At 44.5% G+C, this 27,855-nt stretch overlaps 1 protein-coding gene across 9 annotated transcripts; it reads left to right on the forward strand.

Annotated features, from left to right (window-relative positions):
• The first annotated feature begins 528 nt into the window (after positions 1–528).
• Positions 529–27,739, forward strand: klhl14 (kelch-like family member 14). Of its 9 annotated transcripts, none has more exons than XM_088395631.1 (20): positions 529–2,680; positions 3,267–3,429; positions 3,535–3,718; positions 3,820–4,061; positions 4,141–4,219; positions 4,296–4,452; positions 4,544–4,641; positions 7,994–8,134; positions 9,796–10,632; positions 13,835–14,087; positions 16,002–16,122; positions 19,937–20,069; positions 20,646–21,549; positions 22,743–22,864; positions 25,662–25,751; positions 25,837–25,915; positions 25,982–26,172; positions 26,269–26,427; positions 27,261–27,418; positions 27,591–27,739. In XM_088395631.1, the coding sequence occupies exons 13-20, from the start codon at positions 20,669–20,671 to the stop codon at positions 27,729–27,731; spliced, it is 1,821 nt and encodes a 606-aa protein (XP_088251757.1). In that variant the 5' UTR covers positions 529–2,680; positions 3,267–3,429; positions 3,535–3,718; positions 3,820–4,061; positions 4,141–4,219; positions 4,296–4,452; positions 4,544–4,641; positions 7,994–8,134; positions 9,796–10,632; positions 13,835–14,087; positions 16,002–16,122; positions 19,937–20,069; positions 20,646–20,668; the 3' UTR covers positions 27,732–27,739. The 9 variants fall into 9 exon arrangements, with proteins under 9 accessions (XP_088251757.1, XP_088251756.1, XP_088251759.1 ...); XM_088395630.1 differs by having other exon boundaries at positions 4,315–4,452; positions 13,977–14,087; XM_088395633.1 differs by having other exon boundaries at positions 4,315–4,452; positions 13,993–14,087.
• Positions 27,740–27,855: the final 116 nt, after the last annotated feature.

Here is a 27,855-nt window from a genome sequence, read left to right on the forward strand (position 1 = left end):
TTTTTTTTTTTTTGCTGAAGGATGAGTCAAGTTTGGAATAAAAATTGAGAACATACAAAGCTATATTGCTGGAGTTTTTTTTTCCTTTTTCTTTTTTCTTTACTAATTTATTTACTACGCAAAGTTTTCACCCCCCCCCCCTCTTATTATTGGACAATGACGTAATGTACATTACCGCACCAAACCTGAAAGAGTTTTTGCAGTGGCTGAGGTTTTTTTTTAGGTAAAAGCACTGAAACTGTAAATGATTTAAAGTACACTAAAAATATGAGACATCGAGTAACTTGTTTTGATACATGTATTTAAAATACGCAATGTTGCTTAGCAATTTCAGAATCATACATAATAATTCATGTTTACAGGAAATACTAAATGTCGAACAATAAAGAAAGCGAAATGTATTAGTTAAACAAATTGTTCAATTTGTTAGTTGGGTGTTTCCGACTGTCTGCGACGTTCTTGAACGCCTCAGGACCCTGGCGCTCGGCTCCTTGTTGCCTAGCAACCACCGCAGAAAGATTGACAGCGCTTTGGTTGATTCAAGTGAAACTTTGGAAAAAAGACAACTTGGCCAACCCGGCGTGGTGCCAAATCCGTATCGCGAACTCGTATCGGGGCCTAGCGTAGGTCAACGATTCACTTAAAAGTAAGTCGATATTCACTTTCACTTTCCGCCATGACAACGACCCCCGCGGAGCTCATTAATTTGTTATTAGCTCAGTTAATTAAGCGTTGAGCGAGATCGGTAAGTCACTTGGCAATATCCGGAGACAGGTGAAGGTATCAATTTATGCTAGCGTTAGCTCCGGCGGGTTTTTGTTTTTGTGGGCGTTCAGTTAACATATTTGTGTTCTTTTTTCTCTTTCTAAACTTATTTTGTGTTGTACCTACAAAATACTGTCTTCACGAGTGGTGACTTTTAGCGAGGCTATAGGTGCCCGTGACGTTATAGAGGCCCCCCACGTTCCCTCCAAGAAGAGAAGGACCGAATTATGCTTTTAGACAACAGGGTAAGATTTAACTGCACCAGCCATTTTGTAATCATACTGCGCAAAATATAAACCCGTTATGTGATTACATGTGTTTTGTATACAGTGACCCCTCGCTACTTCGCGTTTCGTTTATCGCGGCTTCACTACATCGCGGATTCCCCCCCCCCCCCCCCCCCCAAAATGAATAAAACATTTAAAATTCGAAATGAAACTTCTAAATTAAGGAAACCTGTGTCTAACCCTTAGGACGATGTAGTATTGCCCCAAATCTTCGTTTACATTCCATTAGAAGTTCGTTTTCGCGTGTTAGCACGATGGTGAATTAGCATCTTTCTGCTAACTCATTAGCCTGCCCAGTACTTCTTGTTGGTGACTGTACTTCATGGAAAACCACAACTACGATGTGGCCCAATACGCGTGCAAGTTTGCCACCCTTGTTTTACATCTTGACACGATTTTGTAGTTCCTACATTATCAACAAGTATGTGGAACTTTGTGCGAGTGTTTGCCTTTATTAACATTAACACCACAGCATGACACAGCCAAGGGAAGCAGCATCACACTGAGAAGTGTTTCTAATATTTTGACCCTCTCTTGTGACTAATTGGTAGTGCTCTAACTAACGAAACACTTATATCAATTTATCTATTTTTAAATTTGTTACATTTTTTAATAATTTAACACTATTATCATTATGCAGCTGATAGAGTACATAAATATATTATTTCGGTATGAATGGTTAATATTGCGTAGTGTACAATTATATGAAATTTAATTTATCAATTGTTGGCAGTTAATGACTAAATAATCAATCTCAAACATATATTTTTGGTATTGATTTTGCTTCGTGACTAGAGCTGATGATATTCAAACATGATTTTGTTACAATTTGCTCACTTTTTTGTATTGTTTGCCTCCAGATGGCGCCCTTTCCCCACCTCGGCTCGGTCTTTAGTTTTCTGCTCTCTCCCTGACACTTTCAAAAACAAAACATGTCAGTCTATACGACCACACTTCCCAAGTGAGAGTACGGAGTCACGCAAGACGTTTCACAGCCAAATAATTTTTTGTAATTACTTTGCAGAGTCAAATTAATCAAATAGAGCAAGTGTTTGTTCCAACTGCATCTGCTGCTTCCTGATGTTCATGCCGTGATGGTTCTACCTCCTCGTATATTTCAAGGGGCTTTGTTTCATTAAATAGTGACAAGTGTTTGTTTGTGATACACAAACGTTCTGGTTCGAAGTCTGATTCCCAGAGTTCAATGTTCTCATGAAGCAGGCCTCTCGACCGTCTCCTCCGGACGACGTTGCTCTTGTGCACTGCTCAACAGTCCCTGCCCAAGTGTCAGCAAAACTGTTCACCCCATCCAGGAGCTCCGCAGGATGGTGGACAACTTTCACTAAGATTCAAACCGTTGCTTTTTCAGCTCAATATTGTAAGATGGTTATATCCTGCAAACAAACAATAGAGCGTGAGTGTTTGTCATTCTCGCAGAAAGCTGCCCATTATCACCGCTGATGAAGAAAATAAACGACGTCCTTGGACAGGCCACATACTACATTATCGAGCGTCTGGAGGCCGATCGTCAACCGAGGCCCAAAGAGAAAAGAAGAACAAGACGCCTCGATAAGTTGAAAATGTTTCTCAGTGGGGGAAAACGGAGCGCTGTTACGTTTTTCATCAAGGTAAATTTATGAGAATAGAGTGGAACAATTACAGTCCAACACCTCCAAAGTAAAACAAACAAACAATAAAAAAGGTCAGCTCAAATTTGAATAATTATAGCACACTTTACGCCCTTAATTTTTTTGTCTTGGTGAAATTTTCTGTTCTATATTAGCGCCATTACTGATGACAGATTTTAGTATCACACATCCCAGCTATTCACAATTACACATTTACAGACCATCACTGGCTAATTGTAAAATCAGAAGTTAGCAAAATTCAAAACAATTCACACGTCACCTGCATGTTTTCAAAAATAGAAAGATAACAAAAGATTTATAGTAGTTGGTTGTTTAATTTCACACTTGATGGGTGGCCAGTCATTTTGGAGACCTAACTATTTGTATACAACCAATTACAAACTCAGTTTTCCATATCATCCCCCCCCCTTAAGGAAATTAAAACAACTCAAAGTAAAAAAAAAAGAAAAAGTTGCTTTGTTGTGATTGCTTGTTGTTTTTCATATGCAGTACTACTTTGGCTTTCACATCCTCCTCTCGACCGTGTTTTTAATTCACTTACCTTCAAAACAATTTGTCACCTCAGAGAAGAGTTAAACCACTTGGAAACGCTTGAGAAAAGCCTCTGCACGGAAATCGTGGATGCCGAGAAGGCGGCCGCACCAGCGGAGGAAACTTCTGCCACCCTCACCCAGCATTTGCCTCAAATGTAAAAGCTGTAAAGACTTGAACATTCAAATATCAAAAAGGTACGTCATCACACACAAAAATTTAGCCTTTGATAATACTCCACTGAATTTGGAGGTTAGATAGACCCTCAATTAACATTTTGGGGGGGTTCGCCATGCATCTAGCAAGACGGCGGTGAGGCAAATGTGCGAGGAAAAGAAGCAGATGCTCCAGAAGGTTGCCGCCATTGACGAGCAACGGGAAATAGCTCGCCAGCAAGTGACCCGAATTGCGGCCCAGCACCGTGTCGCTCGGGCAGAGCTGAAGCGGCGGCGGCAGCTCACCTTCACGGAAGAACAGCGGGTCAGGGTCAGTGGAAGCGTTGCCCCGTAACCTGTCGTACATTTCGTGCGGGAGTGTCGAGGGAAATTCGACACTCTCTTGTGGATTCTTTTCTTTCTTCCTTGCAGGGAGGGATGGAAACGGTGTAAAATAAGCTGACGGGTCAGGTGTTGGAAGGACTTATGGTGGTGGCAGAGAGAAATTTGTCCTTCATTTAAATGCTCATATTTATTCCATCAGTTTCAGTGTGTTAATATCAACGAGAAGTTGCAACAATATCAAACAAGCTCAAATCTCATCGACCATAAAACTTCAGGCTGAATTTGAGGAGGCGTCCACGGCAACAAAAGCTCCGGAAGAGCAAGTTGAGGTGCTGCATCAAATACATCAACCACAAACTGTCATTGGAATTAATTATTCACTGACCCACACTATTCTTGTGATTATAGAATGTCAAGAAGTTGACGCAAGAAGCAGAACAGATCCAGAGAGAAGGAACTGAAACGTGGCCAACTGACAGCTGGCGAGGTAAAGAAAGATCCATCTCACAATTGCTGGAATGGGCTAATTTTGTAGCATTTGTTGACGCTAATGTGAGTGACAGCTATTCTTCTCGTGCACAGGAGCTCCAGTCTCTGACAATATGACAACATAATTGGCAGGATCGGTGAGTTTACAAAGAAGTGGGAACAATTGAAAGATGCTTCGGATACAATGGAAGACAACGTCGGACGGATATCTGAAGCCGTGGCAACACTTCAGTAAGAAACTATGTAATGACAACTCTGTCGATTGTATAGTTTTCATTCAGGAGCTCACTTAACATTTCATGTTATATTTTTCCTCATCCAGGGCTTCTTTCTACATGGATGAATTCAAAAGGGACTCAGCCGCTGTCATCGTGGGCAGCGATTCACACAGAGGCAGCGAGAAGAAAGCAAAAGAACAAGGTGACGCCATATCAGGCCGACAATTGAGCATATGACGTACGGGGTCAAAACAAGAAAAAATCCACAAAAACAGCATCCAAAAAAAAAATAAAAACACAGTTTGTTTGTGGATTAGCACATTGCTCGTTACAATGTTTCCCCCTCAGGATGCAGACAAAAGAGCTGCGGGCAATTAAAGCTACAAGCCATGGTCAATCTTGTTTAAGTGCTTTTCCCACAAATGACAACTCACAGTTGTTATAGTCTTTTGTCTGGATGTATTTGATGATGCGTGTCGCAAGGAGATGCCTCGAGCCTCGCGCCGCTTGTTACCTGCGGGCCGACACTGCTTCGGGATAAACATATAATTTGGATTTGGGATTTAAAAGACGCCGGCAATTGCGAGAGGGAGCCCTGTTCATTGTACGGTTTTCATCTGCAGGATTATCAAGCCCCATCCAGAGCCCTTCTTTGCTGATGGGGGTTTCACATGGCTTATCTAATGTGAAATCGCCATGTGGTATATAGTTTCATTAAACGGTGATCAAGAATGCATTAGTTCAAAACAAGAAAAGGCAATGGAGCTTAAGCCGGCACGCATCCAAGTGCCGCAACTTTAAGGAAGTTGTTGGGGTGAGACAATTTAAGAATTACAAGTCGCACAGACACAACTCCCATTAGCCAGATAAGAGTTAGCCGAGCAAAGAAAAGGCTTTCGTCTTCGCACTTGACAAAATTTGATGCCACAACAATAGTCCCCGGCAAATACAAAGATGAGAGTCGCCCCGCTCGCAGTAAATTGCTTACTTTAATCACAAAGGGTAAAATAAAGCACGTGTGATAGCTACATTAGCATTTTAGCCTCGAGTCACATGGAAATAACCAGCCTTTCCATTTTAAGTTGAGTGATTTTCTTCACCATACAGTACACATTGTACATAAAAACACAATCCAAAAAGTTGAACAATTTTACATTCAACTCAAATTTTCTGGAAAACTTATCCGTACAATCACTTCAAAACTACAGCTGAAATTAGCTTAGTAGCTAATGAAGAGCACAATGTCTGAGTGCTGTTAAGTTTAGTTGTACAGTATTTAGTTTAATTACACAGTCTTTAACTTCTACTTTATGCTTGCGTGACAGTTAAGAATATGGAAACGTTACTAAAAACATCGCCTGTAGTGCTAGTAAAGTTTTTACGATGCCCCCCTGCCACCTTCTTAATAAGTTAACATGATTTCTTACGGGAAAGCTTTTTATTGTAACAAGCGCAATCTGCGTCACGATCGTGTTCCACTTTGAAGGTTCCATTTTTTTGCTCACTCCTTAATGCGCATATTTCGGTATTAGCAAAAGTAAACAATGCAAAGTGCAGACGCTATCAGTTTCGTATGCGCAACCAAGTGTAATTTGTTCCCTTTTACTTTTCAACAACAGCGTCAGATGGGCTTTGTCAGAGCTGCACGGAGTAATTAAAGCCAAAATCAATGGCAGGCATTTGTCATGTTTACAGGCCCCCTTTCTGCTGGGTTCAACTCATCACTGTTGAGCTGCTTGCTTTTTACTATAGGAGGACACACTCCATTATGTCTTCAGGTAGATTTTAAATATTTAGCAGCAACATGAAACGGGGAGACATGTAGACAGACGCCACACTTGAGAGCTTTCCCGCATTGCTGTTTCTTTTTTCTTTAATTAGAAGTACAGTATTACTGTAATGTCAACAAAGCCGGTATGGCAAAAATCTCACGATGTATTTGTATGGTCTACTTGTCTAATGTGCATCACTTATTTGCACACATTTGCATCAGTGCTGCACATTGTGCTGCCTCAGCAATTATTCAACTCGCATCAAGTGAACTCAGCCAGTGTATTTCTTATTAAAAAAAAAACAAAAAAAAACCAGTTAGTCTTTTTTTTTTTCCTGGTGTGCTGCTATTTTCACTTTGGTTTGACGTAATTTCTTTACCCCATCGGAAATACCGTATTTGCCGGTGTACAGGTCGACTCGGTGTATAAGTCGACCCCCTAAAATTCGACGGAAATTTACGATTTTATGATATATCCTTTGTATAAGTCGAGCTCAATTGTTGCATTATATTAAACTTCAAAATTCAATATGCGAAATTTATTGACGAAATGTGTTCAAATTCCGGGAGGCCGTGCGCATACGGCTGTTTATAAGCACCGCGGAGGAGATCGCGGCCGGCGAGCTCGCGCACGCCGCCTGGCACCAACGGGAGGCCGGAAATAGCTCCAAGCCGAGCGGATCGGCACTTTATAAGCACCGCGGAGGAGATCGCGGCGCCTCATTGGACTTCCAGCGGCCGGCGAGCTCGCGCACCCGCCCGGCACATCCGGGAGGCCGTGCGCACGAGCCAAGTGGCCGAAAATAGCCCCCGCCGAGCGGATCGGCTGTTTATAAGCACCGCGGAGGTGGTCGCGGCGGCTCATTCGACTTCCAGCGGCCGGCGAGCTCGCGCACCCGCCCGGCACATCCGGGAGGCCGTGCGCACGAGCCAAGTGGCCGAAAATAGCCCCCGCCGAGCGGATCGGCTGTTTATAAGCACCGCGGAGGTGCTCGCGGCGCCTCATTCGACTTCCAGCGGCCGGCGAGCTCGCGCACCCGCCCGGCACATCCGGGAGGCCGTGCGCACGAGCCAAGTGGCCGAAAATAGCCCCCGCCGAGCGGATCGGCTGTTTATAAGCACCGCGGAGGTGCTCGCGGCGTCTCATTCGACTTCCAGCGGCCGGCGAGCTCGCGCACCCGCCCGGCACATCCGGGAGGCCGTGCGCACGAGCCAAGTGGCCGAAAATAGCCCCCGCCGAGCGGATCGGCTGTTTATAAGCACCGCGGAGGTGCTCGCGGCGTCTCATTCGACTTCCAGCGGCCGGCGAGCTCGCGCACCCGTCCGGCACATCCGGGAGGCCGTGCGCATGAGCCAAGTGGCCGAAAATAGCCCCCGAAAATATAAGCACCGCGGAGGTGCTCGCGGCGCCTCATTCGACTTCCAGCGGGCCGCGCACTCGCGCACGCCGCCCGGTTCAAATTTTCTAAGTGCAACGCACAATGAGATGCATGAGAAACGGCCTTGGTTACCATCACATTTGAAGCGATGAATACGAAGTTAAATTTTATGACTCGGTGTATAAGTCGAGGTCGATTTTTTTCGGTCGATTTTGGATCGAAAAAGGTCGACCAATACACCGGCAAATACGGTAATTGAAATTTGAGTGTGATAATATTTAAACTTCTTGCCTTTTATTTAAATCCATCATTATTCTCACTTTGGTTTGACATCATTTCTTTTCCCCATCAGAAATAAGTGTGATAAGACTTAAACTTCTTGCCTTTAATTTGAATTCATCCAGGATGCTCTTCAAGTTGCGCTGAGGGAAAACGAACGGCTGGCCAGCAAGTTCGAAGGCCTCCAGAAGCTCCTCATGGAAGCCAAGCAAGATGTGTTGAGTGACAAAAACCACATGCGGAAATCCTTCTGCTTTTACGCACGGGTATGTTTTCTTTGTTTCGGGGACACATCACATTAGTAGGTGGCGTGTTGAATCTTGATAGTTTGTGACACAATTGAACCCAAATGGAAATGCACTTGACAGCTTGAATGTCAGGAAGAGGATGTGCTCTCTCCTTTGCAATGAGCAAATGCATATTATTGGTTCCAAAAAACTGACTAATACCTTTACTTGAGCAATTCCTCATCTAACTGCATGAATGTTATCAAGTGCAAAATGCATGCAAAAATGAAATCCTGTGGACAGGATTTTCCACGCTCATGATCAAAGCCTGATTTCCTTTTACTCCGGCTTCAGCCCTTCGCCGTTTTTTGTTTGTCTCTACGTGACACTCTTACAACACAAGCCTCTTTGCTGTATTCCTAAATTTAGTTTTTATTTATAACCAGCTTATGTCAACATAAAGATTCAGACCCATCCTGTTGAAACGAATATACTTGCATACTGTTTCCTCCTATCTTATTAACATTATAAGAACAGACTGCAGTTTGCGGTCACTTTTAATTGATTTGTTCTTGACTTGAGGCACTTTGTTGTCTAACAGCCTTTGCCCGTCATTGGGATCAGAAAATCGGCGCCACATTAATCTGTTTGCTATTCAGCAGAAGGATGCAGTGAAAATAAAACAGCATCCCAACAACACTGAGCGCCGTCAAGGTGAACCGCTGTAAATGAAGCATCACGCTGTCACAATACAACAAATTAACATCGGACCAACACCGACAAGTAACCAAGAAGGCTCGACAAGATGATGTGCACATCCAAATAGAAAGATGTTATTTGTGTTTCGCGGGGGCTGGAAAAAGAAACCTTCTGTAAACAGTGAAAAGTCAATCAGTAATTGACGCCCACCCAGAAGGGTTTGTAATGGCTTATTGTCACCACAGGATAGCAGCAAATCTTTTTCTTTTTTTTTTTTTTAAATCAGACAAGAATTTGGCATCACAGTCAAGAGGTCACTCACGTCCAACTCTATGGCGAAAAAAAGTTAAATGAGAATTTCAGAAGCTTACTCCCATTTCACCAACTTTAATATTGAATCCAAAAGTGAATTTTCACTATATTGTCGTTCTTCAACGAGGCCCGGCAGTTATAAGCTTTGTCGAAAGAGTAAAGGTGGCGAGGTTGCCATGTCATCAATCACAATGGAAAAAACTCTTTTTGCGTGAAAACTGCGTTCGAATAATAAAGCCAGAAGCGTGCCTTTCCGAGAGGCTAGAAATAATTTCTGCCTTCGCCGGGAGGTGGGTGTGTGTGTAGGGGGGGGGGGGGGGTTCATGGCGCCGCATGTACATGTAAAATATGTCTTGAGGGGATTGGTATAAAGTTAAACTGGGTGAAGTAGAAATATTTTACTCATCAGCTTTGCAGTCACAGAGTTTGCCTCAGCTAGAACAAAACTGCTGAAGCATTTAGAGAAAATTAACCCCCCATCCTGGCAGCCAGATGTGACTGGATTCTGATGAGTGCACACGAGTGGGCAGAGAAACCAAGAGACTGTGAAATTCCTGTCAGGCCCGTGTACTGCAGAATGGGCTATTGACTGCTTTCTCTATTCCCCTCCATCATTCTTCTTGAACACTGCCATTAATTTCCTCTCCCTGCCTTACCAATTCCTTTTCTCTGCCTTCTCTCCCCCCTAGCTCTCTTTGTTGCAGAAGAGGATGCACAAAGCTTTGGTGAAATACTTCAGACAACGCAGCCTCGGCGGCGAGGCTCAACTGGACCGCTGCCAGGCTCTTTGTCGGGAAGCCGACCAGAAAATAAAAACAGCCCAGGTATGCTATTTGCGTGGATAATGTATGCAAGTAAAGTGCAGAAGTGGCACCATCTACTCAACTTTGAGCCCAGACAAGGTTTTTCCACTGGATCATATCCTCCAGAACCGTTCAGTACATAGTAGCTTTGTTAAATTTCACTGACTGCTGCTTCCTGAATACAAAAAAATTCTTCACCACGTAACCTGAAGATGAAACTTTTTTTCATCAGAGAAATGATATGCAAATGGCGCGTAAACGACTAAATGTATTATTCATCAAATTTTTCTGTTTAGTTCAGTGGGGGCTGATAAGAGCATATTTATTATTATTATTATTTTTTCCTGGATCTGTGCTGCTATATTCAAGATCCAAATTCTTCACATTTGTCAGAACGCTTGCCTTGCGTCATTGCACTCTGTCCATTCGATTCTCAGACTAGCGCCCGATAGGATAGACGATGCATCGGCAAGAGTGCCTATGCTAGTGACCTCGTGTGTCGGACATTAGCTGACAAAATGGGATTTTTTTTATTTTGGGGGTGCCATTGAACAACTCTTTGTCTCTCATGCGGACCAGCGGCCACAGATTCCGCAAGGTTGAGACGTAAGGATCCTCAATTAGGAGTAATCAGCGTCTCATCTGCGCCGTGATGTGAGCTGAGGTCACAGCGGACGGAGGGACAGTGATGAATCATTTTGTCCGGCGTTACAGCAGAGCCAGGTAGAGCTAAAAAAAAAAAAAAAAAACGCTTTTACCTGAACCTGATTTAATTGCTACGCTGTCCTTGGTATTCATCAAACATAAGCTGATGCGTCAGATATTTGCTGACACAATAATTTGATTAGCGCTTTTTTCCAAGGGACTACCTAGTGAAAATACTATCAAGTGGTTTCCCACACACACACACACACACACACACTCCTCAGACTGCTGACATGCTTTTTGATGGGTCCAGCTCGGACATTACAGAGGGTAGCCATGTCTCATTGGCCGAGCCTCTCAATGCAAACACACACACACAAGTGCACACACACACTCCCCACCCCCGGCACATCACGCAGCTCGAGGCGGGGTGGGGAGGAGCTATCAGCGGGCTGCAGAGTGTGAAGGACAAAAGAGCCGGTGTATTCAAGCGCACCGCACCGTCACCCGTCACAGCTCAGCGCAGGGCCCATCAGAGCAGGCAGCACTCACTTTAGCTCCTTGTGTGAAGTGGCCAAGCCTTCCCCCCCAAAAAAAAAAGGAGGCAAAAATTGAAAGACTGTCAGAATATTAAGAATTAGACAGAGATGCTAATAGCTTTTAATTGAGCGCGACATGAATGAGTCATTTGCCAGTTTGTAAGTTAACAAATCGATAGAGGTAATCGCTGTTAGAGCCAGACCCAATCCTCTTACGGATTCATCATGTCCACTTGACCCCGTCGGAAGGTCAGGCTACGGCGAGCGCCGTTGCGGTTTTTGCTGGAAAGCGCCTCGGAGGGAAGGATGCCGGCAAACCTCAGGGACTGGGGATGTGCTGCCGGTGGTTGTGAGGAGTGAAGTGGGAGGGGGGCGGGGTTGGAGCGGGCTGTCAGCCTGCTACATTGCAGCCGGAACTGGCAGTTCAGCTTTGTGTTGCTTGGGCTTTACACCAGGGATGGCGTAATTGACAATGGCTAAGAGTGGAGAGCAGCGCGCTGCCTCGTTGAATGGCCGGTAATGATTGGAGCAGACGCCCACCGGCCCGGTCCCTGGGGACAGTAATCCAAGATCCTGTTTCTGATATAATTGTTAGTCAGAGAATTTCTGCATGGCTGCGCCGGCTCACATTCCCAAGCCGGTTGACAGTGCCAGGCAGTTTAATAGAAAAACTGCATGCTGAGAACAGAAGAGCTGAGCACTGAACCCGCACTTGGTTGACCAAGAGTCTCTTGTTTAAGAAAGAAGTGAGCTGTGACTTTCTTCCAAAATGGACTCTCGTTCATTTTCATGATTGCTTTTGTGTATTTGTGTATATCGTGTGCGCTGTCACAGGAAATTGAACTCTGCCGTTCCAAGCGTCCATCTCCACTAGCGACTTGACCAAACAATTCCAAGCTGGACAAGTAGATGTCTTCAGCTTGGGACATCCACCTGGACCAGACAACTTACTCACACGCTTCACTATCCCCCCCCCCTCCCTCGCCCCCTCCCCTTTCGCTCGCTGCAGATCCATAACAATGAAACAGGTGACTTTCATGCTGCTGTCAGGACTGATCTAATTTTAGCTGGGTGAATGATTGCAATTGGCTTTGCCTCATCAGATAATTAATCTATGTCACCATTAATTGGAAAAGAGAATAATTACAGGCCGTGTTGACAGAAATTCTACGCTTCTCCAGATTCCGAGATCTAATTACAACTAGTGATAGCCGATGACCTTAACTAGCACTTAGCGCACCTTGACCACCACGTGAGGATGCGCGCATGTGCGATCCACAAATTGCGTTCGGGCTCTCCGTCACTAGGAGAGCTGTCTCCCTCAATCACTTTTCAATATTCAATCTTAATTTTGTGGAAGTTTAGCATTTTCAATGAGCTGGAGATGAATGATTAATGAATAAATTTGAATGCTTCATTTTGTCCACGGATCATTAGTTAAGTCCTTTGTGGGAAGGACCTGAGAAAGGAGTGAAAATTATGGAGACACTCGCCCCGAGCAATTCAGGGGTAAATAGTGTGCGCAAAAAAGATGTTGCTTCCTTCCGCACTATGGGAAGAAAATATAAAAGCCCGGGGAAACATTTCAAATTTAAATATTAACTGATTGCTTTCAAGAATCAATATTTTTTTTTTTGTCAACGGCATCATGCAGACGGTGTATGCTCCATTTTAAAAGTTCCTGAATAAATAACACGTACCAAAACGCAATCCGACCCATTAAATATTTACATCCATCAAAATAGGAATGATAAATAATGAAAATGATTCATGAATACAAATTCTTTGTGGTATTTGTTGAAAATGTGCCGCCAATGCACGTGGCTCCCATTGTGTCTGTCTGCGGCAGCCTAATAGAGATACCGTTGTTGATTTTGTGCTGCGGATGTGGTCGTGCACGCACAACCGCTCTACTCGTGGCAACAGAAGAGGGCAGTGTGGACACAACAACCTCACGCCCATCCACAGAGCTGTCCTAGAGCTTAAAACATTTCAATATCAAAAAAAATGAAATTGTCACACCAAAATCTACGCTAACGTGTCCAGCATAGAATCCCTAACAGTGACCTCCAAAACTCAAAATATCAGCTATCACTGAGCAAAAACGGATTTTTACCACAATTCCTTAAATAGTGAGTCATTATTTTACTCGATATCCTATCGAAATGCCATTCTAAATTTACACATCTCATCCCATCTGGCAAAAAAGCATCGCTAGATTGCTCACATGTAGACAATTCCCTTGATAAGCCCATCGGAACTTTATTGCTAACCAAAACCGCAGCACCTACCGATAAACTGAGACATGGCCCGCCACTCACTAAGCGACACTTTGCGGATGAGAAATGAAGGACAGTGTCGATATTTGACACTGTTGTCACTGACTGACTGCACTTTATTTTGGCGACAAAGACTCCCCACGCTTTGCTTTTAGCCACACGTACTTAGATATGAAATTGTAACTAGAGTATTATTCAAACACACAAGTGTTAATGGTTCTTGGCCTCAACATGTGTTTCCAGTCTTTGTACCTCTCCTGAATGATTTGAAGTTAAAACTGTCCGTCACACACACCAAAACACCGCAAAAACACCGTTTTGGACACTCGGGTGATGTCAGACTGTATTTGCGCTTTGTTGTGACAAGGATGGCGAAGTCTCACCATGTATTCTGTGATATATCAAAGTATTTCTTTTTCTGGGTTTCTATAGTGGCATCCCTTCTGCAAATCTGATTTACAGGCAGCATTTCAGCGTGGCGCCACCATGCAGACGACGGGCCCGTCTCGCGCCGATCCACCCCAGCGATCGCTTTTAGTCATCAGCGACGAGCCATGTGAATCGGAGCGTGGCTCTCCGGCTAACGAAAACTCTCTGCTTTGAGGTCTTTTTGAAAACAGGGAAATGGAGGTGTCCTCTCTGACCAGGCCGCCTTTTGTTCCTGAGCTAGAGAGCACAGTTGAGCCACCGAGGCGACGGAGACCTGGGAAAGAATGTGAGTGGAGAAGAGATGTGCCACTGTGTCTGAAATATCAATGAGGGAGAAGTTTTGGAGGCACACATTTGATCTTGTGCGGCAGACTTTGTTGAGTTTAGTAGGATATGTACAAAAACATTTTTTTTTTTATGCCACTGAAGAAAGTTTGCAAAATTTGAATTTGCAGATTAGCCCAAAAATGTCACACTATCCATTATAATCATCGCATAAACAAAACTAATCTCGATAATATAGCCATTGTGTTTCCGTAAAGTTTAGCCAAGTAAAAAAAATCTGTCAATGCTTTAAAGTTACGGATTCTCTCAAGCGATTCTTTAAACGTGCAGAAAACATGCCAAACTAATTCTTGGCGATAACAATACGTGTTCCTTCTGCTTTCACACTCGTCTGATTTTCCCAGATATTTCTCTTAGCGGCATAATAATTTGTGAAAGTCTCTGACATTTGTGGCTAGCTAGCATGATAATAAATCCGTGGCTCGGAACATTTCTTAGTTAATTAGAGTCAATCAATCCAAACTTTGCTCACTTACCGGTGTGAAACCGGAGCATAATGAGCAGAAATCAGCATGGTGATTGGAAAACACAAATTACAGCTGTTAAAGAGAAACTCATCCACTTTTCTTGCCATCGACGCCAGTGCCTGCTGTGAGGTTTTAAAATTAGCATGGCATTCCTTTAATGGATGCTGGGGGAATGTGCTCCCCTATAATTAAAAAACCTGTAATACACTCGTCGGCCGAAATAGGAGTGGCGGCAAGGGACGTCTTGGTCCCTTTGCGCATGACAACAACAAAAATAGTTGACTATAAATACCATACCATATTTTGAATCCCTTATGAGATGCTCAAAATATTACAAGCCGCTCTCTCCGTGATGCAACGTAATAATAAACACATAGTTAAAAGAATACCTCCCTGACAGCCCTTGTATTCGATTCTGTGAGTATCTAATGAAGTGTCCAGCCAGTGTGTATTTGCACTTAACTACATATATTAGACGTAATGTTGATGTGCTCCACATAATAATAGCGTGAGGGGGTCCGCTCTTGTGCTTATGGCGAGCTGATGTCACGTGACCTTCCGTGACTCCAATTCAAGGCTTAATTTGTACGTCAGGAAGAAAAAAGTGGAAAACGTATGTGGTGCCCAGAAACAGAAAACTTGTGTTAATTATTGTCAGCGAATCCAAGGAGTGAAGATAATGCAGGATGCACTGGGTTGGTTCCCATTTGTTTCACTTGTCAGTGGACTGAATAATTGCGAAAGCTGACCATGTTAGACGCCGACTTTTCCAAAAGATAGGACTCTAAAAGTTGCCGCACAAATGTATGAAATGAAAAGCTTTGGAATAATTTGCTGGTTTCAACCTTGCCAAAGGAATCTACTGAAGTGAACATTGTGTTTATCACCGAATATTATTGCAAATAATCTTTATGTGTTTTGCTTAAATCCATCCATTTCTTTTGTTCAAACATGGAGTTACTATGCCCTGTTGCTAACCAAAACAGCAACACTGTTACTCTTTTAACCATCTCAAGTGTGGAGCTTTACCATGTCCCCTTAGTAATATTAAAAGATGATTTTGAGTCATAGCACCAGTCCACCAAAAGACTCCCTAAGAATCAAACGTTCAATTGTGATGTGATCGCCGATGGTGATTGGTTCCGTTGGCTGTCTAACTTGTAAATGGATTAACGGACTGTCTTAATTGTGGGCCAGTCTTTCAGGTTAAAATGTAGGAAAATAAAAATGAAATAGCACTGCATTGAAATTCAGAAGGCCAGTTCAGCCCGTGATATAAACTCATTTCTTTAGTTCCATGAAAGGGACCAATTATTAGAAACGTCTGTGAGTATGATGCTTGAGAACTTTCAATGAGAAGGACTAATACAATGGTGCTCATCTTGCAGTCCTCCCAAGGAAGAACTATCAGTCCTGCTACAACAGCTCCAGCGTCCCCAGGTGACCGCGCCACTGAGCCCGTGTGCTCGCTCCGTCGCACCCCACTCCACGCCTGCTGCCACCCTGAAGGTAGATGCATCACGCTGGGGGACTGTACAGCACAAGCAGCACCCCCTCCTCCTATATTTCCACCTTAAAGCCCCCCCCCAACCCACATCCTCATATTGTCCGGACTCTTCAGTTGAACCACACAAACTAGTTTTGTTTTTTTCCCATTTAAGAACCAAACATACATGTGGGGTGGGGGGTGGGGGGCACACCGCCTGTTTCTCCCGGCTGCCTGCTGACTCCCTGAGGCGTGTCTGCGGCGGCTCCGCCATGTGTGGGGGTTAGAGAACAGCAGGGCTCCCCGAATGGCACATATATGCAAACGTTGCTAGTCCTGTCTGGTTTATCTTACTGGCCCCTCTAGGACGGTTTAGGTTGAGACATCCCTAACCGGAAAAAAATAACTCAAGCACGCACTTAATTGTTGCTGCAATAAATACACATATAAGTTTGTTAATCAGCTCTCTTCCCTGGCCCAAATTGAACACAAGAACTTATAACCTCCGACTCCTTCACTTTCTCCTCGTTTGTCCAATTCATGGAGAAGTCCGAAGAGTTTTGGTGAAGCAGCTGCTGCCCATTCAAAAACTCCTGATCCTCTAAAATACTCTGACCTCGACTTTTCGATCGAATTTTCGATCAGATAGTGTGACAAATGAACAAAAGTGCTGACCTCTCATTTAAATGCAAAAGCCAAAATATCAAGCTAGGTTTTACTTGTGATTTCTTTAAATTGTGACTTTGCTTATACTTAAAAAAAAAAAAATTTTGGTTAGAAATCTGCCATTCAAATGTCTTTAAAGTGCCACACTGTTATTCAATTGATTTGAACCGGCTAATAAATAATATTAATCGTATTTCATTTTAATTAAGTTAGATTGAGGTCATTTGCATGAATATATTCGTAAATGTTTTGCTTGCTTTCTTCATATATTGTGATTACATTATCTAAGTGACAGCTTTTATTTCTTTTTTAATTTTGAGTATCATTTCCACTACCTTGGCTATAAGCAAAATATTACAATCTTGTTAAATGAAAACCTCTAGCAGAACTCTTGCCACAGTTTTTGTTTTGGATCACGTGGAATTGTGCTAGCGTACTTCACAATGTAATTGACTCACGTTACGCATATGAATTCATAGACTGCAATCCCATACCACAGATAGTTAACAAAAAAAATATATATATATATATATTTTTTTTTTTTTACAAACAAGATGATATCGCCCTCTCCATGATATTAATATGATATGTTCTGTGATCTGTAAACAGCTGGTTATCTTGCTTTTCCACGATAAGAGAAAGTGCTGAGGATTTACGCCGGCTGAGCACATTTGGGCTGAATCTTTCACACGTCACAAATTGCAGATGGGAAGCGGTGATCTTGAACAGCCGATCACATTTGCGTGACCATCTGACACCTTCCATTTAGGAAAATAATACTTTCTGTCTTAGCATAACCCACCCCCCCCGCATTTTCGTTCTGCGGAAGCTAGCAAACGGAATTATGGATGAAAGACTTTCCTAGTCACAACTTTGGAATTTGCCTTTTTTTTTGTTTCAGCGCATTGACGGGAGTAAACGTTCACCTTTTATGTTGATGGAACAAAACAGAGTAGAAATCGCCTCTTCATATCCAATGCACTTGTTTATTGTAGCTATTAAAAACTAAAATGTCTATCTGTGACATTTCTACTGGGTTTCTCGAATAGGCATCATGGAGGTGGACCTGATCTGATCTGTGTAATATGACACCTAAATATGAGTCGGGTTAACTGGCACAGAGAGTTGTAAATCACTGTAGTGTGATTCTTTGTCTCAACGGGTTTAATTAGTCTTGAAATTCTTCTCTTATCTGATGACCCCCCCCTTTTTCCTCCCTCCTATTCCCTCCTCCTCCCCCCTTTACCAGCATCACCACCACCACCACCTCCTCCTCTTCCTGCTTGCACATTGCAACCATAAACGCCCAGCAATCTGAAGACCAGCGGCCTCGGGAGACCGAGCCGCTACAAAGAGCTGAAAGAGTTTGGAAATGGTCATTTTATTGTGTTGGAATGGCTCGCTGGAGACTCGGGTAATTTAGTGCTAACTGAGCGCTTGTAAAGATAACAGTATGTGACTCCCAAGTGCAACACGGCCAACTACTGTAGCGCTACCACGCGTCCTCGCAACTACGTCTTAAACTGTAGTAAACACCAACTAGGCATGTTTAAAATGACATTTTCAATCTGTAGTTTTTTTTTTAATGTCACTCAAACGTCGGTTGAAAAACATGCTAGTTAGCGCGTATCCATAGCACAATGTTCTGTTTCATCGTACGTGAACATTCATCCTGATCTGTCATTCCATATAACTTTTGAGGGATCTGTCACCGCCGCTCCCATGGGAGTCCCACATGGAAGTTTTTTGGGCTCTAATTGAGCTCTTTATTTAATTGACAGTTCATTATGTCCTAATAAGTCATTCTCAACCATTTTTTTTTTAATAGCGTCATTAACCATCCGTTGCCGTAACGTCGACAAACTTCAAGTCAGTCACAGTTTTGAGGGGATAATTCCAATGAGTTCTGGAATCATAACTAACCTACCCAGGCTCTTATGTGAATATTGTTTTTTTTGTTGTTATATCGGAGCCTGGTTTTGGTGTTGCTTGAGGTTTTTCCAACCAATTCCATTTTGATATGAATCAGGGTTGCTAGTACTCAGAGGTTGAAAAGTGAGATGATATACCCAATGGACCAGGTGACCACTGTGAGACGGACCCCAAGACATGCATGGTGGAGGCACCAGGAATGGACTCAGGTTCGAATCCACTTTGTTGGTATTACTTCGAAGACTTTAGTGAACATTGGCTGTGTATCGATTCAGAGTCCAGATTTGATTCGATTGACGAGGGCCCAATTCGATCCGATTGGATTTACAATTCAATCACAGATTAATTTTTCGATCCACTTGATGATTATATGCAGTATCCATCTCTGATCGTGTATCCAAGTCTGTATTTAAAAGTGAATGAAAGTACAGTAGGACCTACATCTGTTGTCGCTTTTACGATCCTGCCCTTGCGTGCATAAAAACAGAGGGGCATTATGAACATAGAGTGGACATGGAATTTATGATGCGTATGCACAAGTTGTCTGGAGCACCTTGCTTTTTGAAGGACTAGCTGCAAGGGGGGGGGGGGGGGGGATGAGGGGTTATTTTGCCGATGGAGATTAAGGCAGGGGCTTTTTGTCATTTGTGCGAGACAAGCCATTCATCCATCCAGTTCACAGCCAAAAAAAGGCTGGTCCCAGAAATTAGCAGTTTCAGCTCAGCAGCAAAGTCGCCGGGCTGTGAAGGCAGAGAGAAATTGACTAATTAGCAATGCGCACTAAAACTTGACGGTTTCTCTCCATAACAGCGAGGGGTGGAAAAAAAAAACGAGACTCGCCTTTTTCTCCCCCCTTTTCCCCTCTTTTCTTTCTTCCATAGATGTTTGAAATCGCAGTCATTTACGCTCGACAGTTTTTACAATAGCCTTGAGCCATAATTTTGCGAGTCTCTCCAGCATCCATACCCCTGCATGGTCTCTCTCCACCGGCCATGCACGACCGTTTCTCTCCCCAACCGTGGATTTCCTATTACTCTCGTTACGACTCACTGAGCCCCAGGCCCAAGGATAATGATGTGTTGTTTCTTGGTAGCATAATTTGTCACACGTATATTTCTTCTTCTTCTTCTTCTTCTCCTCTAGCAGAAAGCACGGCTCCCTTCTCACACACTCGCACACTTCTGGTTAATTCCGAGGAAACAAATGATCAACAAATAACGCCATATTGGGACTTTTCAGGGCTTGGACTCGCTTTTCTTTCTGAAAAGAAGAACAAAAGAAGAGACTTTTGAGTGAGCTTTCGGAGGACCCCCCGCCGAAGATTACTTTCTTTTTTTTTTTCCGGAGTGTGTGCGTGGTGAGTGTGTGTCAGGTAAGTTGTGGCTGCTCTCATCATTTAGTTGTCACAGGCGCGCGTAAGTTTACGCACGCAGAAATGGCGTTTTGTTACGGCGCGGACGCAAACAAAAGACGCGCACATCGCGATGGAACTTTTAGACGTTTTTTTGTTCTGGTGGACGAAAAGATGGAGTGTTTTGGGGGTTAGAAATGCGCGCGTCGTGCGGCGTCTTGGTTGCGGGGGAGCACGGCTGTAGCAGGGCAGGACGAGAGGACGGACATCCATGCTGCGTAGGATCTCGCCGCTGCGTATCCGCCGTACGGAGCCTCGTCGCGGGATAAAGCTCCGCAGCATCTCGGTCGTTCTTTTGGGTCTCCCGTGCGGTTGCGCCTCCAGTCTGCGTAGTGTTCTTGTTGCACGATGGGAAGTCAACATTTTTTTGTTTTTTTGCTGCGTGAACAAGAAGTTGAAGACTTATCCACGTGGGATGTAAATTTTCCGACGTCCTGGATCAGTAACTTATGTTTTTCCCTCTCTTTGCTAGACTGAGCCTAACATGCGTTGTGCTGCTTTGAGGTAAATGGCTTGCATGGTTTATGTGTTGCCCAGGTGGCGTCCACAATCAGGAAGCCATGTCCAGATCGGGTGACAGAACGTCCACCTTTGACCCGGCGCACAGTGACACGCTGCTGCACGGGCTCAACCTGCTGTGGAGGAAGCAGCTCTTCTGTGATGTGACTCTCACCGCCCAAGGGCAGCACTTCCACTGCCACAAAGCGGTGCTGGCGTCCTGCTCCCAGTATTTCAGGTCGCTCTTCTCCTCCCACAATGCCATCAGCAACAACGAGGGCGGCAAGGGGGACCAGGGCAGCAGCGGCACCCCGTCGTCCTCGCCCGACGACAAGCTGGTGACCCCCGGTGCCCGGCCCATCAATAACCTGGTCCTGCAGGGTTGCTCCTCTGTTGGACTGAGACTCGTGCTGGAGTACCTGTACACAGCCAACGTCACTCTTTCCCTGGACACGGTGGAAGAGGTGCTGTCGGTCAGCAAGATACTCAACATCCCCCAGATCACCAAGCTCAGCGTGCAGTTTCTCAACGACCAGATCTCGGTGCAGAACTACAAGCAGATCTGCAAGATAGCCGCCCTCCACGGACTGGATGAGACCAAGAAGCTGGCCAACAAGTACCTGGTGGAGGACGTGCTGCTGCTTAACTTCGAGGAGATGTGCGCCATGCTGGACGCTCTGCCGCCGCCGGTGGAGTCGGAGCTGGCGCTCTTCCAGATGTCGGTGCTGTGGCTGGAGCACGACCGAGAGACCCGCATGCACTACGCGCCGGACCTCATGAAGAGGCTGCGCTTCGCTCTCATCCCGGCCCCGGAGCTGGTGGAGAGGGTGCAGTCGGTGGACTTCATGAGGAATGACCCCGTGTGCCAGAAGCTGCTGCTGGACGCCATGAACTACCACCTGATGCCCTTTCGGCAGCACTGCAAGCAGACCACAGCCAGCAGGTAAGATGACCACTTTTGTCATCTAAATATCAACCAAGTTGTGGTCAGACCGGCTGTCGTCACAAGCGTGCGTGAAATCTCGGTTGACTATTTACCATGTTAGCTTATGTTATGGCATCAAGGGCCAATTCAGTTTTTATAGTCCTCCAAAGGACATACTTGAAATATTTGATATATTCTGAGCATGTCGTGCAATAAACGGTTGTTTTTAAAGACGCGTGGCGGACCGGAATGTATCCACTAAGGGTCACATATGGGCCACGAGCCACATGTTACCCACCACTGTGTTGTAGTGAAGCTTACCTGATTTTTTTCAATCAGGGATCAGATAGGATGCTGCACACCCAAAAGAGGGTATATATTTCATTTATTGCCAAAAAAGACATTTCACTGAGAATATATGTCATTATTTTTTCTTCAAACATTGATTGTTACAATCTTTTGAGGAGCTGGAAATCTATTCACTGGCAGTGATGTTCTAATCATCAGCATAAGCATTCTACTCTTTTACGTGTTTTGGGAGCAGAAATCTGCATAACATATCTATTTCCACACATGGACCTAAATGACCACGGAATCGGAAATTGTCATAATTAGTTTCACGTGCCACTGTGTCTCTCCTCTCAATTAATCACCATTATCTATGTCCAGGGGCTCATTTGCATACGAATAACCCCTAAAACCCATTCCAAGTGGGCCAGTAGCACAGACCGAGCACGAGAGATGCTAGTGATGTAGCCATGCATAAAAATAAGGACAATATGAAAAAAGGAAATAAGGTGTGTGTGTGTAATATAAATGACTGCAGATTGTGACTAATTGCTAGATTTGCGTTGGAGCCCATTAGGAGCCAGACAATTCTCTTAAATGTAAAGTGTCGCGCCGCCGGGTTATACATCACACGCAAACTCTCGCAAAACGGCCGCTCCACGTCACATGAATCATGATGGCCAATGAGATGGAGACATTGTATAGGCAAGTGGTTCAATTGCCTTTTCGCCTCCGGCGCGGCACCCTGCAGGACCATCCTCACTTCACAGCTAATTAGAAGGATACATTTTCAGAGTGTAATAACCATTCATTCCATAACACGGCCCTTTTTGGTTAATTGTAATAAATGTTTTCTATGGTAACAATGCCTTTTTTGAAAAAAAAAATATATTTACTCCACGTGCTTGCTGTTGTCATTACAGAATCCGTTCCAATAAGAGAATGCTGTTACTGGTGGGTGGTTTGCCCCCTGGACCCGATCGCCTCCCCAGCAATTTGGTCCAGTACTATGACGATGAAAAAAAAACATGGAAGATCCTCACAAGTGAGTTTAAAGCAAAAGATTTTATTTGAGGTTTTTTTTTCTACAGCTTTCTCCTGTTGGGGGATTTTTACGGTCGTTCCTTTGGATGACTTTAACGCGGGTTAATTTGAGTGAAGGAGTTCCCTAAATCCTTCAGGTAATAATATATCACTATCACTTTTTAATATAAGTTTCTAATCAGAGCGTGACTTCACGCCACTGCGGAGCGTCACGCCTGGTTCGCCTTGTTTTTGCTGAAATATGCTGCCGAGATGCATGATGAGATTCTCTTGAATCTAATGATCTGCAGTGGCAGAGATTGAACGCGGGCTTTGAGTGATATCTTTGCCGAATGGCTTTCAAATTCATCCTGATTACTCGCTAGCGCTGATCAATAGTGGCTGAATTGCTCTAATTATTTACCCAAACACAGTTTAAAGAGTAGTCTATGGCCTTCGTTTTCTAAGTAGAAAAAAAAAAGAATGCTTAGAGTGCAGGTCTCTAACCGTTTTTTTTTTTTTTAAAATACAATCTGTAAAACGGTAAAACTATTTTGAAATAAAGTATGTTTTTATAGCAACTTCTTTAGCCTAGACTTGAAATAGTCAAAATGGATTTCTGTCGATCGTGCGGTACTGTTCATGTCTCGAAGTAAACGAGTTGAAGACGAGCGCCTTATTTTCTGCAACCAGCAGAGGCGCTGTTGATCTTGTTTGCTGTCCAATGAAGTCGATTTACATTGCAACTCCTCCAAGTCGTATTATTCTGTTCAATCAGAGGCTGAACAATATTTTTTTTAATTTACAGAACTTGTTTGTATTTCCAGCATTAATGACGTTGCAAGAGCTTGTATTTCATGAGTCGAAATCAAGCCTCCCTCTCCACCATCCTCGACCTTTTCCAGACTCACCCCTCCATTTGCTCTCATAATGCAAAGGTCAAACTTCAGATAATAGGAATATTTTTCGATTTGCTCCTATTGAGCTTTTATTTGTTATTGCTCATTTCTCTGTCTTAGTATTTTTTATGGGCCCTATTGGAAGATTTACACCACTTTTTTTTTTTATTTCATGGTTATCACATTACTGTTTTTTTTTTTTCCTTTGGGTCACATTTGTCCATATTCATCAGTATGCACTCAACATGCACAACTCAGTCTACACTGTCCTTTGCTCATTACCCTCAACCCTCATGGGTCCAAGCGGCAACTAGCAAAAAGGTCAGTGGGGATTTCCATCAGTCACAACTAAAAAAAGTTAACACTCAAATGGTCCGTGGCCTCGCGGAAGGACAAAACTGCACAATCATCCCCTGAACACATCAGCGAGCCTCTGATGTGGCCCACGCACACAATGGATGTGAAAGCCAGGGAGATTATTAACATTCAATCATAACTTTCCAATGAGGCGAAACCTGAGAGGGACAGCCTTTGATTAAGACATTCATCAAGATAATTTGGGAAGATTCTTGATTCTCTTGTTGTGTGTCACTCGCCGTTGATCCCAGTGTGAAGCTTGCCATCTAGCGTACCGACGGGAGCGTGAACAAAGGGCCGTAATCACATACTTTGCATCATTAAAGATAAAAGGCACTCCACCCTAGTGCGGGAATGATGGTGTTTGGGGGGGAGAGAAGAAAAAAAAAAAAAGACACAAAAGAGACAGAGCTGGTGCATTAGCTGTGGAGTCAATCAAGTGTGGCCTGCCTTCATGCAGAGGTTTCTGACTCCCTCTAGTGAGCCCCTGAGCTCAGTGTAGACGGCAGCCACGCACGGAGCGGACCCTGCAGGAGGATCTCAAAGCGAGAAGCTAGATTAACTTCATCCACTTTCATTTTACAATAAGGTCCAACACGAGGGAGAGCTAAAAGCCAACGGCATGTTTTATGCTTTCCACCATCTCAGGTATGACGCCTCGCCTGCCACTTATCACGCCGGCCCGCTTGCGTCCGAGGCACCTGTAGAGGGAGGGCAAATGTCCCGTTTCCTCTCACTGTACTCCCTGCAGAGCTTCTTGCCCCGCCCCCTTTCCACGGGTACAAGATGATTCCAAGTCACTAGACGTCAAATAAAAAGCCGCCCATGCGTGGCCTACATTCTGCTGACTGAACGATAATGTAAATAGCATGTAAGGGAGTTTGGCAGTCATATGGCACTTGTCTTTGAGCTGCACCCGAGGCAGGCAACCTAATCCCCTCCTTTTGAGATAAAGCCGTGTTTAGCGTACACGCCGCTTTCTCCCGCCTCGTCGGCGCACGTCAGGCAGGGCCGAGCGAGTGAGATTGTAGCAAGAGGGCCAATTGGAAAGAAATGAGATTCAAGGCTGTCTAATTCTGCGGCAACTGTGATCCATCAGGCGCCGGGAAGGCGGCGGTGAAAATGACTGATGGAGACAGACAGGTGGGCCTTAACATTCCACTGATTTGTGCTCTGCCGGAGCCCCCCTCGCCCCACCCGGCCGCCACCTCGCCCGAGATTTATTGAGTGAACACGATCATGTTCATTACGACTGTCACCCAAGACCATTTCTCCACATCTCAATGGGGGTCACTGCAACAAAAGAAGATGGAGGACAGGGGAGGGGAGCTCAAAAGCAGGTGAACCCCATCAGAAGTGATTTTTTTTTTTTTTTTTTTAAACGAGGATAGTCAGCAAGTCCTCTTGCTACTTTGTCTGGAAAGATATTGGAGTACGAGATCAGGGAAGAAAACATTTGAGCGCCACTGCCACCTACTGTGATGGATGTGCAATTACACTCCATTAAAAAAAGGCTTTAATGTGGGGTCACCCGTAACCTTGATTCTCTTGTGTGTCGCACAGTCATGCCTTACAACAGTGCCCATCACTGCGTTGTGGAGGTGGAGAACTTCTTGCTGCTGCTCGGCGGAGAGGACCAGTGGAACCCCAACGGTAACGACAAAACCACATTCGCGTTCGTGAATCGAGAGCATCCTGTCAAGAAGACTGATTGTGAACAATTTCTCCATTTCTGTAGGAAAACACAGCACCAATTTCGTAAGTCGCTATGATCCCAGATTCAACAGTTGGATCCAACTTCCTCCAATGCAAGAGAGGTGAGGACACTTTAAGGGACTACGAATCAACTAAAAACTATCTCACGGGCGCCGCTTCCTCCACAGGAGAGCCAGCTTCTTCGCCTGCCGCCTGGACAAGCACCTGTACGTGATCGGCGGCCGCAACGAGACGGGCTACCTCTCCAGCGTGGAGTCGTACAACCTGGACACCAACGAGTGGAATTACGTGTCGTCTCTGCCGCAGCCTCTGGCCGCCCACGCCGGCGCCGTGCACAACGGCAAGATCTACATATCAGGTCGGGAGGATGTGAAATGAAATGTATCCCGTCAAAGTATTTGTCGCCCTGCTCTTTTGTAATCCCGGTCTTTTTTTTTTTTTTTTTTGTTTCCAGGCGGGGTCCACAACGGCGAGTACGTGTCGTGGCTGTACTGCTACGACCCGCTCATAGACGTGTGGGCTCGCAAACAGGACATGAACACCAAGCGCGCCATTCACACGCTGGCCGGAATGAACGATCGCCTCTACGCCATCGGCGGGAACCACTTGAAAGGTAAGCGCCAGGCCGTGTCGGCAAACAATCAAGCGATTGATTGTTTTCTGTTTCCTTTCTTTCTCTTTTCTTTAGCAATGTTGTTGTTTTGCATGGTGTGAAAACATTGTGAGTCACTTCTTTGTTTCGCCTCAATCTGTTTGCCTTTCATTTTCTCGTCCTTTCTGTAGCAGCTTCTTTACAGCGTTGTTTTTCTTCAGCCATTATTTCTCGACATGTTGGGATAAGAACGCTGAGTTTAAAGGGAGCAGCTTCAACTGGTGGTGAATCAAATTGGCTCTGTTCACTCCCACAACAGCGCAGATGAACTTTTTTGTAACACTCCCCTCATATGTCAAAAGTCTTATTCAATCCAACTGAGACTCAAAGCAAGATCCATAACTGACACCAGAATGTGAACCAGGTCAGATCTTCACCCACTTTCATTTTTTTTTTCTTTTTTTCTTATCTCCACGTCAAAGCAAGAACATTATTGATTTTGTAGGCTATCCAACACCAGATATGTGAAGCGGGTCAGATCAGTGCCCAGGACCCTTTTTGCAATACTCTGCCAGGTGCCGTTTTCCACACACATACACACACACACACACCTGCCAGGGATTATTTTTCCTCCATCAAAACAAGATTTTGAAGTGATCAAAACATTTCCCAGTAAAGCGAGACCCTTATTAATTTGGAACCAACTCGAGAAATGTGAGGGGAAAATGCCAAGTGTAATTTTCCACTCGCCCGTTTCAATTCGGACTGCATCTTACCGATTTTATTGTCTTTTGTCATTAGATTCACTCTAAGCTATCTTTATAATTTAGTTATTTCTCTGTCCCCACTCACAGGTTTCTCTCATTTAGACGTCATGTTAGTGGAGTGCTACGACCCCAAAGCCGACCAGTGGAATATTCTGCAGACGCCCATCCTGGAGGGACGCAGTGGGCCGGGCTGCACTGTCCTGGATGATAGCATCTTCCTCGTGGGTGGCTACAGCTGGAGCATGGTACGCTAAACATCACATATTATAATTGTTCTTTAGGAGTAATTATCTCATTTTTTTGGGAGCAGGTTCCTAGTTTTGAGAGTCTAAATCTCAACATGGGTCAAAGATTCCACTTGAAATTGTCTTTATTAAGATTAAGACTCTGACTCCTTTTCTCCTCTCTTGCCTCTAGGGGGCGTATAAGTCTTCAACCATCTGCTACAGCCCAGAGAAGGCCACATGGACAGAGTTGGAAGGCGAGGTGGCCGAACCTTTAGCGGGCCCGGCCTGTTCCACCGTCATCCTGCCCGCGTGCCTCCCCTTCAATAAATGACAACTAATCCAGCCGAGGGACGGCGGCAACCGGAGTGATGACTGGTGGGAGGATCGCCCGTAAGCAGGCAGCCGTTTTAACACCGACTTCTCCCTCCTGCTCAGTCACGTGGGGGTGTATAAAT

This window comes from Syngnathus floridae, chromosome 14, assembly GCF_059516105.1.
Source record: "Syngnathus floridae isolate MCC-2025c chromosome 14, RoL_Sflo_1.0, whole genome shotgun sequence".
NCBI lineage: Eukaryota > Metazoa > Chordata > Actinopteri > Syngnathiformes > Syngnathidae > Syngnathus > Syngnathus floridae.